The sequence below is a fragment of the Taudactylus pleione genome, unplaced genomic scaffold (assembly GCF_031769625.1).
Source record: "Taudactylus pleione unplaced genomic scaffold, aTauple2 ptg000442l, whole genome shotgun sequence".
Classification (NCBI taxonomy): domain Eukaryota; kingdom Metazoa; phylum Chordata; class Amphibia; order Anura; family Myobatrachidae; genus Taudactylus; species Taudactylus pleione.
The window spans coordinates 492,250-510,543 of record NW_028284844.1 but is presented as its reverse complement, the minus strand read 5'-3'; the positions used below and the strand labels follow the sequence as shown (position 1 = coordinate 510,543).

The 18,294-nt window shown below is 50.8% G+C and overlaps 1 protein-coding gene across 1 annotated transcript in view; it reads left to right on the top strand.

Moving 5' to 3' along the window:
* The window catches only part of LOC148505683 (uncharacterized), a 71,001-nt gene that overhangs the window by 30,711 nt on the left and 21,996 nt on the right, over positions 1 to 18,294 (top strand). Inside the window, exons 7-9 of the mRNA XM_088447811.1 lie at positions 1,053 to 1,115; positions 1,190 to 1,252; positions 4,807 to 4,878. Of these exons, the coding sequence (XP_088303937.1) occupies positions 1,053 to 1,115; positions 1,190 to 1,252; positions 4,807 to 4,878 (198 nt within the window). The remainder of the gene's footprint in view (positions 1 to 1,052; positions 1,116 to 1,189; positions 1,253 to 4,806; positions 4,879 to 18,294) is intronic.

The window sequence follows — 18,294 nt, the reverse complement described above, 5'->3', positions numbered from 1 at the left end:
AATGAATTGTGTCACTGACTGACTAACTTTAGAACCATATTTGTCATAGTGTTTGTATGTTGTTAAGCTGGCCATACACCTACACGACCAGCATAAGATCCGATTCATCATACGATTTCCCTTCGACTCCCTGGCAGTCCCAGCAGCTGGTTGTTGTTTTTCTTAGCACAGGATCTGTCGTAAGATCAACTGTGGCTCTCACTCAGAGGCGGTCGTTAGATGCAAGCGGTCGCACTGAATCACGGCGGCCGCTTGCATCCTGAACGGCCGCCTCCTTGTCGATCGTTAAGCTGTGGGTTACCACCCACAGCTTAACGTCCGACCAGGTTGATGGTCAGGACGGTGATCACCATCGCGACCATCGGGGCTTACGACCAGACCCTAGGGTTGGGTCTGGGCACTCGTAAGCCCCAGGGAGCTTTCTGCTCTGATGGAGCAGGAAGCTCCCCACTGACATCACTGATGATGTCAGTGGGGCTGCCCACAAAACGGTAGGCGTTCATAAAGGAACGCCTCCGTTTTGGAAACCACCCCCCGGCCCGCCTACCAAATGGGGCAGCTATCGATCAACATCGACAGCCGCGCCTTTGGTAGCGAGAAACTCTGTCGCTCTGGGGCTTGCGGTCGCTACATGTGCGCAGGCCTGACCATTGAGTCGGTTACGAGCGCATCGGCGCTCACGACCGATTCTGAATAAGGTCCTGTGTCTCTTAGGCTCATAAGGGGAACAGTCATTGAAATGACTCGAACTGCTGCACGATGGAGCGCATGAACAAAATAAACCCCACGATCTGCACACGATACGATGGAACATACGGGCTGCACATCTGATCATAAGATCCGATTATAGGAGCTGCGGGAGCGCGCATCGGATCTTATCTTACTAAAATAATACACGATTTTCACAAGATCCATCTTATGACTCATTGAAAATCTGGCAAACGGCCCGAAGTCGAGCAGGAGTATGGCCAGAATTATTCCCATTGATGTAACGGGTTGGGTACGACTTCATCCTGATATAACACCTCTTTAACATACATTTTTACTTTTAGAGGCAGTTAGAGAAGAATGAACAGGAGAAGATGTTTCTGGAGAAAAAACTCCAGTTTCTGCAGGTAAACTATAGACTATTGCACTTTACACCTAAGCTGGGTACACGCTTGTTCTTTAATATACCTTATATTATTAGGAGCAATTAGAGAAGACTGAACAGGAGAAGATGTGTGTGGAAAAGAAACTTCAGCTTTTACAGGTGAACTATAGACTCTGCATTTTATACTTAGTGTGAGTTGCCCTCTAAAGTTACAAAAGGTTTCCCCAGTGGGTCTAAAACCGGGTACACACTACATATTGACTATACACCTATTGCTAGATCCCAAAATAAAGGGGCACCAATTGATACTACCTATCCCTTTCCATTTTGAGCTAACAGTGGGGGCTTGCGGGAGTAGACCCCTTGGTAGTAATAAGGGCAGAACCTTCTTGAATCGCCCCATTTCCCTATTATACCATTTCGCACACTACATATCGTCCACATCGGGCAGTGTGTTTCCCGCTATGCATGCAGGTCCGACGGGCAATATAGTCAGCGGGGGCCATGCTGCCGATTGCAGCATCAACAAGTCTGTACGCACTTGCCGAAGCCGGAACCCGCCGCACGAGACATCGGCTGGGTACACATCGATAAGCATGTACCCAGCATTAGGCTTTAGTGGTTCCTCGTTTAGCACAGTCCGCTACAGTGGGCCTGATGCAAAGTGAGCACTACGCCAGCTGGCACAGGGTAAATTGTGTTATTTCGCAATGCGCATGTCCCAAACAGGTATATGGAATCTCACAACTAATTAATTCTGCCTTTAGAGTAAACACCCCCATACATCGCAAGCCACAATTATCTGATCCCCAGACGCTGGGTCGGGTCATCAGGGATATCTAACATGTTGGGATTCCCCTGGTTTGCCATTCCTGACCACAAAATGATCTGGATCGGCAAATCCAGCTTTTTTAACATGCAGAATTTCCTGCCGGCTTTGATCACGATCATCGGATCGGCATCAGGGGATCTGGGAATTGCGGGGCAGATGTATGTACCCCTTAATTCTTTATAGCGTTAAGTATTGTTACTAGCTCATTATATTGATGCATGAAACACGCAAAAGTCAGTCACCTAAATATTATTGTTACACTTCAAATAAATAAGAAGCAAACACACTGCCCTGTAGCTATAAGCCTGGCTGAGATCACTGGCAGCTACTGGGCCAGCACTGAGGACACTGGAGGCAACTTACAAAGGACACTGCATACAGAGCACAGCCTTGGTTCTGCAGTTGTCTGTCACTCTAGAACGGGCGAGCAATAATTGGCCCTCCAGCTGCCGTTGAACTACATGTCCCAGTTTTAGCAATGCCCTGAGCAAAACTGGGGCAGGGCATGCTGGGATGTGTAGTCCAACGGCAGCTGGAGGGCCACTGTGCAATGGAGTAAACATTACATTAGGAGTACAAACTCCTGCGCTTTAGAGCCAACCCTATCAACCTGGTAGTGTACCAGCAGCAGGCTAGAGGTCTGCCACGGCCTACCCAAATGTTTCCGGGCAGCTCCCCAACCAGTGCTTCTGGGTCCAGTAGCAGATTGGGGCCAGCAACACCTGTACCAAGCGGCCATAGCCAAATTATCCAACAGAAAAAGTTTTGCAAGAAGAGAAATGGTAACAATTGTGTAACAGCTCGTTCATAAATATGATGTGTTGTACAATTTATTGTTTTGTATAAAATATGTTTTATGCGCTAAATATATTGGGTGAGATACAGAGTAGCGCATAGATCTGAACGCAGACGGATGGGGCGATGTTTTGCGTTTTGTACATGCGTGTCAGCGTGCATATCATCTTTGTGTACGTGCGGGTGATTATGTGCTGCCATTTCCTGCTGTACGGGAAAGGGGGAGTTGCTGGGTGTCAGCTGGGCGTATGCGCGGACGAGGACAGTCACCTGGGCGTAGTGCCACTCTTGAGATGTGTGTTTGCCGTTTATCTTCTAGATCTAGAACAGGCATGTCAAACCTGCGGCCCGAATAATCATTTTCTGGGGCCCCAGAGTATGGGCTCACATATATATAATATGCGGCCCACACCCTTGCCACGATCGGAGCACAGCTCAGATCGGGCAGTACAGGCTGGCAACAGTGGTCTCTGAAGCGATCAGGTGAGTGGGGCGTGTTCTATACTGGGAGGGGGCACAGCATAAGGGGCATTCCTGGTGGCTCTGCATAAAGGGACATTATTGGAGGCACTACTAACGGCATTACTGGGGGCTCTGCATAAGAGGCATTACTGGGGGCTCTGCATAAGAGGCATTACTGGGGGCTCTGAATAAAGGGGCATTACTGGGGGTACTATTAAGGGCATTACTGGGGGCTCTGCATAAAGGGGCATTACTGGGGGCTCTGCATAAAGGGGCATTACTGGGGGCTCTATAAAGGGGCATTACTGGGGGCTCTATAAAGGGGCATTACTGAGGGCTCTGCATAAAGGGGCATTACTGGGGGCTTTGCATAAGGGGCATTACTGGGGCACTACTAAGGGCATTACTGGGGGCTCTGCATAAAGGGGCATTACTGGGGGCTCTGTATAAGGGGCATTACTGGGGGCTTTACATAAGAGGCATTACTGGGGCACTACTAAGGGCATTACTGGGGCCTCTGCATAAAGAAGCTTTACTGGGGGCTCTATAAGGGGCATTACTGGGGGCTCTGCATAAGGGGGCATTACTGGGGGCTCTGCATAAAGGGGCATTACTGGGGCACTACTAAGGGCATTACTGGGGGCTCTGCATAAAGGGGCATTACTGGGGGCTCTGTATAAGGGGCATTACTTGGGGCTTTGCATAAGGGGCATTACTGGGGCACTACTAAGGGCATTACTGGGGCCTCTGCATAAAGAAGCTTTACTGGGGGCTCTATAAGGGGCATTACTGGGGGCTCTGCATAAGGGGGCATTACTGGGGGCTCTGCATAAAGGGGCATTACTGGGGGCACTGCATAAAGAGGCATTACTGGGGGCTCTGTATAAGGGGCATTACTGGGGGCTCTGTATAAAGGGGCACTACTGGGGGCTCTGCATAAAGGGGCACTGCTGGGGGCTCTGCATAAAGGGGCATTACTGAGGACACAACATAAGGGGCATTGCTGGGGGCTCTGCATAAGGGGCACTACTAAGGGTACAACATAAGGGGCATTACTGGGGCACTGCATACTGGGCACTAGGGCACTGCATAAGGGGAATTGCATAATGGGCACAAATTCAGGGGGCATTGCAAAAGGGGCTGTAACACAGGGTAGAATTGCATAAGGGGCATTAATACAGGGGCACTGCATTTGTTTTTATTAATAATAAACCTTTCAAAATTGCATATAAGATTTTTTTGTTGTTGCGGCCCACTCACTCGTAGCCCTTGAACATTCGGCCCAGTTGGTATTTTGAGTTTGACATGTCTGATCTAGAAGGTGCTAGATAAATGATAAGTCGAATCTAATTGGTTGCTATGGGCAACAACTCTACTTCTAATATCCCACACTTTAGTAAATATACCCCGTACAGCTGAGAATACTGCCGTAGAATGGCATGTGAATACTGATGGTAAAGTGTATTCCGGGTGCGTATAGAGATGCATCATGTGCCATTCTGTAGCAGACCAATTATGTGCGCGTTTACTACAAAGAATAAGCAAAAATATTGGATGTACAAGTGTCAGCATGTATGTGTTACTAACATGCACGTGTGTCCCGTGTCATGTGTCCACGTGGCAGCCTAAATTTAGAGAGATGTGGGAGGCTGTGACTGAAATTCTGGAGCAGGAACCACCGGTGCCAAAGTTTGAGGTAAGAGACTATTCTCAGATGTGCAGTTGATAACTGTGTCCTAGGAAAGTGGTTTTAATTGTAAATTGTAATCTGCTTGTGTCTGTGATAGACAGTATATCAATAAGGGCCTGATTCTATGATACACGCAGTGCCCATCGCTAATGCCATCCCGTACAGACTTGCAGAAATATGCTAATGTCTCAGCCGCCGTCTTGTACACACCTCCAGCGCCTCACATTCGCCGCTATACAAAAGGATAGACAGCTGTCGCACGCGGAACATCAGAGACTCACTAGGGTACGCCCAGAAAACGGTCCTGAAGCATCTGCATTTTTCTAGCCACCCCCCCCATTATAACCCCCAAATAACACTGACTACCTGTCATTCACCCTGCAAATCAAGTACTTGCTGCGACTTACCGCTGCGTCAGAAGCACCTTATTGTAATAACCACTCAGGTGATGTGGGGACAGCAATCTGCAAGGCTTCAGTTGTGCATCCCCGCTCCTTTCTGCTGTGTTGTCACATTTGTTTGTTACAGCGCGTTCCATTTGTTTAAATCACCTGGTGATATGTAATTACAGATAGCTGTCTCTTTGGGCCGAATTCAGTTCAGTACGATGATGAACAGCCGCAGCTACTCAGTACACTGCCTTGTTTGCCTCATCAGGAATTGGTTGTCAGAGAATGCCAGTTCTCGCGACTTAGGGCCGTATTCAATTTGAGGCGAAAAGCCGTTTTTGCGAGTTTTTGGCGGAAACTTTTCGCCGGTGACGTCATTTTCGCCTGTTTTGATTTTACCCCGTATTCAATTTGGAAGACTTTTCGCCTAGGCGGAAAGTCAGTGCAATGTAACAGGCGGAAAAGTTTCGCCTATGAATAGCAGGCGGAAAAAAATGCAGAATTGGGGTTTTGGGGTGCAACGTTGCGGAAATCCCCCTGCAGCCTTCAGACAGTCCCCCAAAGGTAAACTGTGTCAAAAAAAATGTAAAAAAAGACTTAAGAACACCCCAAAATATCACTTTGATTTTAGGGCGAAAAAGAAAAATGTTGGGGGACAAAGTTAAAAACTAGCGAACTTGACTGGGGGGGTCCCCAATATGCGCCAGGTGTTTTTTTCATTGCAGGTGCTTGCGGCAGGTGGATTTTTCACGATTTTTTTAACTTTAGCAACTTTAAAATATGCTGACCCCCATTTCCAAGTACCCCAAATTTGCTGGGATAAGTTATTTTCTGCAAAAAAACTCCTGAATACTATTCTGCATCACATATAGAAAAACGCTATTTAGCAGCTATTGAGCCCGTTTAAAAACAACAAATACCTTCAGCAAGCCAAATCGGGGGGTACCATAGCTAACCTCCATGTCAGAGCATCTTTTGGGGGGTGTCAGGCTGATTTCCCCAAATCTGACAGTACTTTCCGCTTGTTCAAGTTTCGCCGGGTCCCGTGTTTGCCTACTTTCAAATTGAATACGGCGATACGCGGGCACGCGCGCAATACATTTCCGCCTGCAAAGCAGTCGAAGTAGGCAAAAAGTCAGGGAGGCGAAAAAGTATAGCGAGTCCGCCCAAATTGAATACGGGCCTTAACCTGGGTGTTTAGGCGCGAGAACCGACATTCTCTGACTAAAGTGCCGGGCACGTAGCTGTTAGCGCCTCGCTAAGTCGGCAAACAGCTACGCGCCCGGCACTTTTGTTGGATTTCTCCTCGCATCCCCAGGGGTGTGTAAGAAGAAATCATTTAGCCCGCCCAAGCAGCGCAGTGTATTGAATAGCTGCGGGAGCTCACTCCCGCAACTATTCATCTTTGCATTGAATTGAATTCGGCCCATTGTCTCTCTCTATATACAGTTTTCTGCTTCAGGGTCCATAGGCTCCACAGGGAGACCTTGGGGTGTAGGTGGTGGATCTGGAATCCAGGCACCACACAGTTAAAAGCTTTCAGCTCCCAGGATGCACTGGTCCACTTTCCCTATACCCCGAGCCAGAGACACCTCAGTTTCATTGGTGCCGTTAACGCGGGGGGCTGCCTAGGCAGCCCTAAAGCTTTTTATTTTATTATTTTATCTTTTACTAACTCAGAGCGTGCAGCAGCAGACTGTCCATAGGACGTCTATGCTGCCACTCCGGCTCAGCGACGCCAGTTCAGGCTGGGGATCTCTGCGGGCATCCCGGGGTAAGTGCAAGCCAGGCCCCGTGGGAGGACCCAGACTGCAGCCTGACGCTAAGGGGACAGGTAATGCGGGTCACCCACGTGTTAGCAGTCATACCTCCGGTCTCAGGGGACAGACAGGAGTGTGGACGCAGGTTCTAGCCACCGCACTCCACTAGCCCACCAGGGACAATTGGTGCGGGAACCAGCGTCCCGGGGGTTAAATAATCAGCAAGGGGAGACAGCTTCCCCATTATAGCGGCTCCTCAGCTCAGGGCGCCTTTCCTCTGATATCTGGCTTCTCTGAGCTGTTATCCTTCTCCGACCACGCCCCCTCTGAGGTGTCCGGCGGCCATGTTCTTTCAGTGGCACTGTAACAGCCCTCTCAGGATAACGCGGGTCCGGTCCCCCTACATTCCTCTCCCTGGGGTCAGCGTATGTAGCGCTATAGCCTACCAAACACTGAGTCTGTGTAGTTGATTGTAATGCCAATTTGCAGTGTTATTTCTGCATTGTATGTGACTTATGCTAACGCTGCCTGTCTGTGTCTTTTTTTTCCTAACTGTCAGCATATATCTTTCCCATTTCTCTAATTCTGCCCTAATACAGGTGTAGTTAGGGTAGTTCCATATATCTCACATCTATAGAAATATTTGTGAGGTTTGTCACATACGGTTGTGTGCTGCACTGTGCCATATTTAGGCAGTGGGCTCCTGCAGCTTACCCAAGCATCAGACAGGACCAGTGTATTGCTCTCCTACTAGTATCCTATATACTCGTAGTTGCATTATACCTGGTGCCATATTGTGTGTTATATTACTCTGCAAATATGTCAGACAAGGGTATCGAGCACACTTCTGCACCCATTCTGCTATCTTGTATATTATGTGCTGCAGGTTTAAGTGAGGAGGATTTGGTTTGTGATGGATTTTGTGTGAGGTGTTATAATCCACCAGGCACCTCAAACTCCCCAGCGCCGGTACAGGAGCCCCCTTGGGCTGCCTTTTCTCAGGTTCTGGCCTCCATTGTGGGCTGCTTAGCGGGGTCGGCTGTTTTTCCCCCCATGGGGTTACCACAGCAGACCGTTATTCCCTCACAGGGACTTCCACAGAGTATGCAGACTTCTCCGGTGCCTCCACCATGGGTAGATGTTTTCTCTACTTCAGTGCAGAGCCTGGCGGCTTCCTCTACTGCACTTCAGACCATGTTGCAGGGTGAGAAACCCCTAAAGCCAGCTAAGCGTACTGTGTTGTCATCTCAGTCCACACAGCTCTAAGAGTCTGAGATATCATCTGATGACAGAGAGGTAGCTGATGCCTCTAACCCCGACTCTCCTCTGCTGGAGGTGGAGACTAGATCAAAAAATAATATTCCGGCCTTGGTGCGAGCTGTCAGATCTGTATTGGTAATAGAGGATGACGAGCCAGACCCTCAATCCAAACACCCTCTGTTTAAACAGTAAAGGTGACTTTGGCAGAATTCCCTCCATCAGATCAGCTAGTAGAACACATGGCTGCTGCCTGGCAATCGCCTGGTAAGAGGTATCAACCTCAAAGGCGTTTGGCCTCATGTTACCAATTTCCTGAGGCTCATTGTAAAAATTGTGAATCACCCCCTGCAGTGGATTCCCACGTTACACGTATAATTAATAGTGCTACATTACCTTGCCTTCCATTACTTCCTTAAAAGATCCTACAGATAGGAAGGTGGAAACTTGCCTAAAATCTATATACTCTCTTTCAGAGGCTGTTGCCCGCTCGTCCATGGTTATTTCATGGGTAGCTAAAGCTATAGAGAGCTGGGCCAATGCACTTGAGGACTCCCTCAGAAGCTCCTGGGGATCAGGTGTCATTAGTGGGTCACATTCGGGATGCGGCTGCATCTATTGGAGACCTACCCACTGACGGTGGTTCCTAATACATAGAGCCACAAGCCAAAGAAACCGCCGGAGGATAAATCAAGCTTATCAGGAGCACGTCGCAACCCCCGCACAGACGACAGACAACAGCGCTAGTGTCCATCGACTGCAGAGCACCTGCTAGTGAGTATAACAACCATCGGTGCCAGAGGGAGGTCCAGGCAAGTGACTCCAAGCACAAAACTTCCGACAAGGATCAAGGTAAGATAGGGAAAGCCACCCGCAGCATTGCACCTTAGCAGCGGGCACCCAAACTACCCGCAAAAGAGCTTAAACATCATAGTACCGTGTTTCCCCGATAATTAGACCTACCCCGAAAATAAGCCCTATCCTTACTATTGATGAATGGCCCAAAATAAGCCCTACCCCGAAAGAAAGACCTAATAAAATCTAAATTTCTACTTCAGGGTCCATAGGGTATCCACAGGATACCTTGGGGTATAGGTGTGACGTCAGTCGCAGGGCACCAAAGAGTTAAGCTTTCAGCCTCCCAGGATGCACTAGGTCCCCCTCCTATACCCCGCCCCCGGGCCAAGGCACCCCAGTTTAGTTTGGTGCCCGGCCGGAGTCGGGTGCACCTGTTGGAGTGGGGGCTAGAAGAGCCCCTGAAGCTTATTCTTCATGCAGCTGTGGCTGCACATCTGGATGAACAGCATGGACAGTCAGTCCTGACGTCCATGCTGTCTTCCCTACACCCCGCCGGTACCAGAACGCCGGTACTGATCCGGGGATGCTGGTGGGCGTCTGGGGTCACAGCTAGCGGTGACCCCAGATGCTCCGGACCATGGCCGGATTCAAGGGGGACAGAGGTAAGCAGCGGGGTCCCGCGGTGGGTCCCCGCTGATCACATGGTCCTAAGTCCCCAGGCAGGGGGCTCCCTGGGGACTGGCTGCAGCGTGGAGCCAGGCGACCAACCTGCGCTTCCACTACCCCCTGGGACAGCGGACCGCAGCAGAGCGGTATCGCTGTGGCGTCCCAGGGGTTAAATGCATGCCAGGGGAGCGCGCCTTCCCTGTCTCACAGCCGGCGCCTCCCCCGCTGCACACAGCCCTCTCTGCATGCTGCCGACTGGTCCTGTGGCAGCGCTCCTCCCCCAGGCCAGCCTCCTCTCTGCTCCTCGGCGGCCATCTTCTCCAGAACGCATGGTGAACGCTGCTGGAAGCGCTGTACGGAAGCATCGTGGTCTGGGTCCCCCCTCATACCTCTCCTCCGCTGTGGTCAGGTCTGTGTATGCAGCGCTGTGTCCTACCAGGCCCTGTGTCTGTGTAGTTGAGTGATCAGCGCTGTTAGTGCAGGAATTGTTATTTCTCTGCATTGTATGTGACTGTGCTAGCGCTGCTGCCTGTAACTTTTCTTCTCTAAACTGTCAGCTTTATTACTGTCCCTGTTCTTCTGCTAAAGCCCTTGCGGTGCGGTGCTGCAGGGTGGTCTCTCGCCTATTTAATACTTAATTGGTGAGAGAGGTCACATACGTGGTGCCATCATGTCTGAAAGTGATTTTCCCCTCCGGCTACAGTGTACCACGTGCAAAGTACCGTTAGCGGAGGGGGAGGGTAGCGTGGAGGGCCTTTGCCGGCAGTGTTTGTCCATGGCGCGGCCTATTACGGTTACAGCACCGGTACAGGAGCCGCCCTGGGCTTGTTTCGCTCAGGCGTTAACAGCTTTAGTGGGCCAGTTAGCTCCGCAGCCCGCGTTTACTCCGAGGGGTTTGTCCCAGCAGTCTGTGGTGTCGTCACCCATGCAGGGGTTCCCACGACAATTGGTGGTACCCCACAGTCTCCCTATTTCCCCGCTCCCGGGTTCTCAGGAGCCAGCGTGGGTTAACTCCCTGACGAGTTCTGTACAGCACTTGTCGGATGTGTTGCAAGGGGAGTCTGTGATGCGGCCTCATAAAAGGCCGGTGGTGTCTCTGTCCGCTCCTTATGAGGATGACGAAGGGACGTCTGATGATGGGGAGATTCTGGATCCTTACGATCAGGAACCTCTCCATACTAAGGACGCTGATGCTAAGTCCAAAGTATATATTCCTGGACTTATTCGGGCGGTCCGCACAGCCTTGGTGATTGAGGACGAAGTTCCCCCAGCGGCTAAATCTAAGTATGCCTTTTTCAAAGATGTGAAGGGCGATGCCACAGTCTTTCCTCTTTCGGGTCAGTTGGTGGACCATTTAGAGGAGGCGTGGAAACAACCTGGCAAAAGATACCAGCCGCAGAGACGCCTGGCGGTGGCTTATCCGTTCGCGGATAATTATTTTGCTAAGTGGGAATCCCCTCCACAGGTGGATTCTCACGTGACCCGTCTTGTCCGTAGTGCCACATTGCCGATGCCATCCATGTCCTCCCTTAAGGATGCTACGGACCGCAAGGTAGAAATCTGCCTGAAGTCCGCTTATTCCCTTGCAGGGGGGGCAGCACGGCCGGCTATGGCCATTTGCTGGGTTGCCAGAGCGATGGAGCGCTGGGCGGATTCATTAGAGGCTTCTTTTGAATCCGACTGTCCGGCCGAACAGGCGGAGTTGATTGGCAATCTCCGTGATTCGGCCACCTACATCAACGAGGCAGCTCTAGACATTAGTACTCTGGTGTCTAGAATTTCTTCAGCAGCGGTAGCTGCTCGTCGCACCTTGTGGCTGCGATCCTGGAAGGCGGACGCAGATTCCAAGAAAGGTCTGGAAGCGTTGCCGTTTACCGGAGAAGTTCTCTTCGGTCCGGATCTGGATAAGATTGTGGCCACGCTGGCGGCAGCCAAATCTGCTTGTCTCCCGTCGGCCGCTGCTCCTTCTGGTTCGGGACCATCGTCCTTTCGGTCATCTAGGGCCCAGGGCAGGCCCAAACCACAGTCGTTTCCTCGACAGGCTGGCCCTAAGAAATCGGTCAAGCCCCGGAAGCAGGCATGGAGTACCAGACGTCCGGCCCCCAAGCCAGATGACAAGCCTGCGGCCTGACGGTCCGGGCCTCCCTTTGGGGGATCCCAGGGTGGGAGGCCGCCTGCTACAGTTCGCCCAGTGTTGGTCGACCACTACGACAGACACTTGGGTTCTGGAGGTGGTTTCCCACGGATACGCCCTCTCCTTCCGGCACAGACCCCCGGCTCGCTTCTTCACCACGGGTCTCCCATCAGACCGGAACAAGGCTACGGAGCTGCGGAAGGTATTGCACACTATGCTCCAGGCTGGAGTTATAGTGGCGGTTCCATTCTCCCAGAGGGGCCAGGGTTTCTATTCAAATCTATTTTTGGTACAGAAACCCAATGGGTCATATCGTCCGATTCTCAACCTCAAAGCACTCAACAAGTCTTTGCGGGTCCCGAAGTTTCGGATGGAGACCCTACGGTCCATCATTCTGGTGCTGGAACCTGGGGACTACTTGGTGTCATTGGACATACAGGACGCTTACCTGCATGTCCCTATTCTTTGGCGCCATCAACAGTTCCTCAGGTTTGCAATCCGCAGCGACCACTTCCAGTTTCGGGCGTTACCTTTTGGCCTGGCAACAGCACCACGTGTTTTCACCAAGGTGATGGCGGTCATGGCGGCTTCTCTGCGGCTGCAGGGAGTCCGCATGTTGCCGTATTTGGACGACCTGTTATTGGTGGCAGGATCTCCAGAGCTCCTGTTACGCCACTTGGACCTGACCATTGCACTGCTGCAACGGCACGGCTGGCTAATCAACTGGCAGAAGTCCACTCTAATCCCGTCTCGGAGGATTCTGCATCTTGGAGCCTTATTGGACTCGGGACAGCAAAGGATCTTCGTGACGGAGGACAAGATCTCTGCTTTACAGTCAAGGGTGCGCAGTTGCCTGCACAACCGCCGGGTGTCCTTACACTCGGCGATGAGGTTACTGGGCTCCATGGTGTCGGTGTTCGACATGGTGGAATACGCCCAGTTTCACTCCAGACCTCTGCAGCACCTGATCCTGTCCAAGTGGAACGGGCTGACTCAGTCTTTGAAGTCCCAGACGATTGTGCTCACCCAGGAGGTTCGCCTGTCCCTTGCTTGGTGGTTACAGACGACCCACCTCAACAAGGGACGTCCGTTCTGGGTTCCAAATTGGGTCCTGTTGACAACGGACGCCAGTCGTCGGGGCTGGGGAGCAGTTTCGGGTCCACACTTGTTCCAGGGCAGGTGGACGCCGACAGAAGCGGAGCTTCCAATAAATATCTTGGAACTCCGTGCGGTCTTCAATGCTCTCCAGCAGGCACAGCGGTTTCTCCAGGGTCGCCCGGTGCAGGTCCAGTCGGACAACGCTACCACCGTGGCCTACATAAACAGGCAAGGAGGAACTCGCAGTCGGGCGGCTCTCGTAGAGGTCTCTCGGATCCTGGTTTGGGCGGAGCACAATCTTCCGGCCATATCAGCGGTCTTCATCCCGGGAGTGCTAAATTGGGAGGCGGACTTTCTAAGTCGCCAGGACGTTCATCCGGGGGAATGGTCCCTGCACCCGGACGTTTTTCAACTACTGGTGGACAGGTGGGGTCTTCCAGAAATCGACCTCATGGCGTCCCGGCACAACAACAAGTTGCCGGTGTACGGGTCTCGCACAAGAGACGAAGGGGCGTCTCTGGTGGATGCTCTGTCCGTCCGGTGGACGTTCCGGTTCGCATACCTGTTCCCTCCGGTCTCCCTTCTTCCACGGGTAATCCGGAAATTCAAACAGGAAGGAGGGACGCTCCTGTTGATAGCTCCCGCGTGGCCCAGACGGCACTGGTTCTCAGACCTTCAGGGTCTGTCCGTGGACATTCCTCTGCGGTTGCCGCTACGACCGGACCTTCTGTCTCAGGATCCTTGCCTTCACCCGGACCTGACTCGGCTGTCTTTGACGGCGTGGCTGTTGAGACGGCCATGCTGAGGTCCCGGGGGTTTTCCAGCTCTGTGGTGCGTACCATGTTACGAGCTCGGAAACCGTCTTCCGCGAGGATATACCATCGCGTGTGGCATACGTTCTTCCAGTGGTGTCGACCGAGAGGTTATGCACCGCGGGAGTTTCGTCTGTCTCGGATTCTCGCCTTCCTGCAAGCGGGACTAGATCATGGGCTTCGCCTTGCTTCTTTGAAGGTACAGGTTTCGGCCCTATCTGTCTGGTTTCACCGTAGGATTGCTACAATCCCGGATGTGCGCACCTTTATGCAGGGTGTTCTCCGCATTCAGCCGCCCTTTGTTCCACCTGTGGCGCCTTGGGATTTGGCTGTGGTCCTGAGGGCTCTCCAAGGACCGCCGTTTGAACCACTGGGCTCAGTGGATCTTAAATGGCTAACAGCTAAGACTGTTTTCCTTCTGGCCATTGCTTCGGCCAGACGTGTTTCTGAGTTAGGGGCTCTTTCTTGTAGACCCCCTTTCTTGGTTTTTTATGGGAACAGGGCAGTGCTCCGCACTCGGCCCGAGTTTCTTCCCAAAGTTGTTTCCCAGTTTCATGTTAACGAGGAAATAGTTGTTCCGGCCTTTAACTCACCGGGTCTTTCCGTGGGTGAGGCCTCTTTGGATGTTGTGCGGGCCTTAAGGACTTATGTTGACCGCACTTCTTCGTTTAGGAAGTCGGACGCTTTGTTTGTCCTCTATGGCTTCCGTAAAAAGGGTTGGCCTGCTTCAAAGCAAACTTTGGCAGCCTGGATCCGTATGGCTATTTCTGAAGCTTATCTTCATGAAGGCCTACCGGTCCCTCCTTCTCTGAAGGCTCATTCCACTAGGTCTGTGGGTCCTTCGTGGGCAGCTCGACGTGGTGCCTCGGCAGTTCAGATCTGCAAGGCTGCTACGTGGTCTTCTGTCCATACCTTCGTGAGGTATTACAGGTTTGACACCTTCGCCTCTCAGGATGCTTCCTTCGGGCGGCGGATTCTCCTTTCTGCACAGGAGCGTCCCCACCCTTAAAGGATACTGCTTTGGGACATCCCCAAGGTATCCTGTGGATACCCTATGGACCCTGAAGTAGAAAATATGAGATATGGTAAGAACTTACCCTTGTTATCTCTATTTCTACGAAGTCCATAGGGTTCCACAGGACTCCCGCCCTGTCGCACCTGTGCTGCAGATGGGCTTTGCTCTGGTCACCGGTTTTCCGTCTCCCTCTGGTGAGAATGTGATTCTTGTATGTGTCCAGATCTTTGTTCTCTCTCTTCCTTCTCCTCCTCCGGCCTATGGCTTGGTAACTAACTGAGGTGCCTTGGCCCGGGGGCGGGGTATAGGAGGGGGACCTAGTGCATCCTGGGAGGCTGAAAGCTTAACTCTTTGGTGCCCTGCGACTGACGTCACACCTATACCCCAAGGTATCCTGTGGAACCCTATGGACTTCGTAGAAATAGAGATAACAAGGGTAAGTTCTTACCATATCTCATATTTTTTCCTGGTCCCTGCACTACACTAATATGCACCCAGTTCCGCCCCCCGCATGAAATCCGGTACTACAGTAAATGAAAGAGCTGGAGGAGGCTGCCCGGCCCCGCTCCTCCACCAGCTTACAGGAACGTACTCAGACTGCAAAACAAGCTTTCAATAAAGCTTGTTTTGGAGTCAGCGCGCGTGACGTCATGAAGTCACGGCGTGCCTCTGAAGGTGGACAACGGAGGAGCCGCGGATCGTGGAGGAAGGCGACTCTGAAGGTGGACTTCTTGTTGTAAAGGTAAGTTCAACAGGGAGAGGGACAGGCTGAATTCAGCACCGGGGTGCTGGAGACGCACAGGCTGGGGGGGGGGGGGGGGGGCTGGAGACGCACAGGCTGTATTCATCAACAGGGGGGGGGGGGCTGGAGAGGCACAGGCTGCATTCAACAGGGGAGGAGAGAGGCACATTGAAATGGCTGTCAATGTTAAATTAAATAAGCCCTACCCCGAAAATAAGCCCTAGTGTGTTTTTTGGACCAAAAAAAAAAATAAGACAGTGTCTTATTATCGGGGAAACACGGTACTTCACCCTTTCACTGCTGATTGAATTGTTTAGGTTTATTTTAATTTATTTATTTATTCTATTTTATTTGCACATTCTTTTGGTTAATTTATTATTATTTTTCTAAGTGGTCTCAGTTTGAACTCACATTTTCATATATATACACTGTTTGTTCAAAACTATATAACTCAGCCATTATACACAATATCAAGTATCAAATGCACACACCATTGTAATTTTCATAATATGTAATCCCTACACAAAGCGCTTCCCGCATATTATACAATTTTCCACTTCCTATTGACAAAAAGAAGCACGGAAGCAGCTCTAAAACATAAGGTGCACTACCATTATTATTTCATTTATATATTGGTGAGGCTGCTCTGGACGCCAGTCTACTGACCTCCAGAGTCTCGGGTGTGGCTGTGTCTGCCCGCCGTTCCCTGCGGCTGCTCTCTTGGAGGGTGGATTCTGATTCTAAGAAAGGTATGGAAGCCTTACCCTACAATGGGGAGATCTTGTTTGGCCCAAACCTGGACAAGATTGTTGACACGTTGGCAGCATTGAAATCGGCGTTTCTGCCTTCAGCATCTACTTCTTCAAAGCCTCAAACTTCTTCCTTTAGGTCCTTTTGGCCCAAAGGAAAGCCCAAAGGACAGTCCCTCCCTAGAGAGTCAGCTTCCAAGAAGGCCTGGAGCACAAGACACCCTGCTTCCAAACCAGAGGATAAACCCTCAGCCTGACGGGGCGGGCCTCCCAGATTGGGAGGCCGACTTCTTCAGTTCACCCAGTGCTGGTGTCACACCACCACGGATGCTTGGGTAAGAGAACTGGTCTCTCACGGATACGCCCACTCATTCCTTCGAAGACCTCACCAGTTTTTCTGCACAGCCCCTCCTTCAGACATGAACAAGGCCTTACAATCCAGATAGCCATACAGTCCTTGCTGCAAGCAGGGATAATTGTGCCAGTCCCACTATCTCAGCGAGGGACTGGTTTTTATTATGCTCTCTTTGTGGTTCAAAAGCCGAATGGATCTCATCGGCCTATCCTCAACCTCAAATCTCTGAACAAATTCCTCAGGGTGCCCAGGTTCAGGATGGAAATTCTATGCTCCATCATACTGGCTATGGAACCTGAGGATTTTATGGTATTGCTGGATATTCAGGACGCATACCTACAGTGCATCCGGAAAGTATTCACAGCGCTTCACTTTTTCCACATTTTGTTATGTTACAGCCTTATTCCAAAATTAAATAAATTCATTTTTGTCCTCAAAATTCTACACAAAATACCCCATAATGACGTCTAAAAAGTTTTTTTGCGATTTTTGCAAATTTAATTGTATTCACAGCCTTTGCTCAATACTTTGTTAATGCACCTTTGGCAGCAATTACAGCCTCAAGTCTTTTTGAATATGATGCCACAAGCTTGGCACACCTATCTTTGGGCAGTTTCACCCATTCCTCTCTGCAGCACCTTTCAAGCTCCATCAGGTTGTATGGGAAGCGTTGGTGCACAGCCATTTTCAGATCTCTCCAGAGATGTTCATTTGGATTCAAGTCTGGGCTCTGGCTGGGCCACTCAGGGACATTCACAGAGTTGTCCTGAAGCCACTCCTTTGATGCTGCCACCACCATTCTTCACTGTAGGGATGGTATTGGCCTGGTTATGAGCGGTGCCTGGTTTCCTCCAAATATAATGCCTGGCATTCACGCCAAAGAGTTCAATCTTTGTCTCATCAGACCAGAGAATTTTGATCTCATGGTCTGAGAGTCCTTCAGGTACATTTTGGCAAACTCCAGGTGGGCTGCTGTGTGCATTTTACTAAGAAGTGGCTTCCGTCTGGCCACTCTACCATACAGGCCTGATTGGTGGATTGCTGCCGAGATGGTTGTCCTTCTGGAAGGTTTTCCTTTCTCCACAGAGGAATGCTGTAGCTCTGACAGAGTGACCATCGGGTTCTTGGTCACCTCCCTGACTAGGGACCTTCTTCCCCGATCGCTCAGTTTAGACGGCCGGCCAACTCTAGGAAGAGTCCTGGTGGTTCCGAACTTCTTCCATTTACGGATGATGGAGGCCACTGTGCTCATTGGGACCTTCAAAGCAGCAGATATTTTCCTGTACCCTTCCCCAGATTTGTGCCTCGAGACAATCCTGTCTCGGAGGTCTACAGACAATTCCTTGGACTTCATGATTGGTTTGTGCTCTGACATGCACTGTCAAGTGTGGGACCTTATGTAGACAGGTGTATGCCTTTCAAAATCATGTCCAGTCAACTGAATTTACCGCAGGTGGACTCCAATTAAGCTGTAGGAACATCTCAAGGATGATCCGTAGAAACAGGATGCATCTGAGCTCCATTTTGAGCTTCATGGCAAAGGCTGTGAATACTTATGTACATGTGATCTCTTAGTTGTTGTTTTTTAATTAAATTTGCAAAAATTTCAAAAAAACTTTTTACATGTTGTCATTATGGGGTATTGTG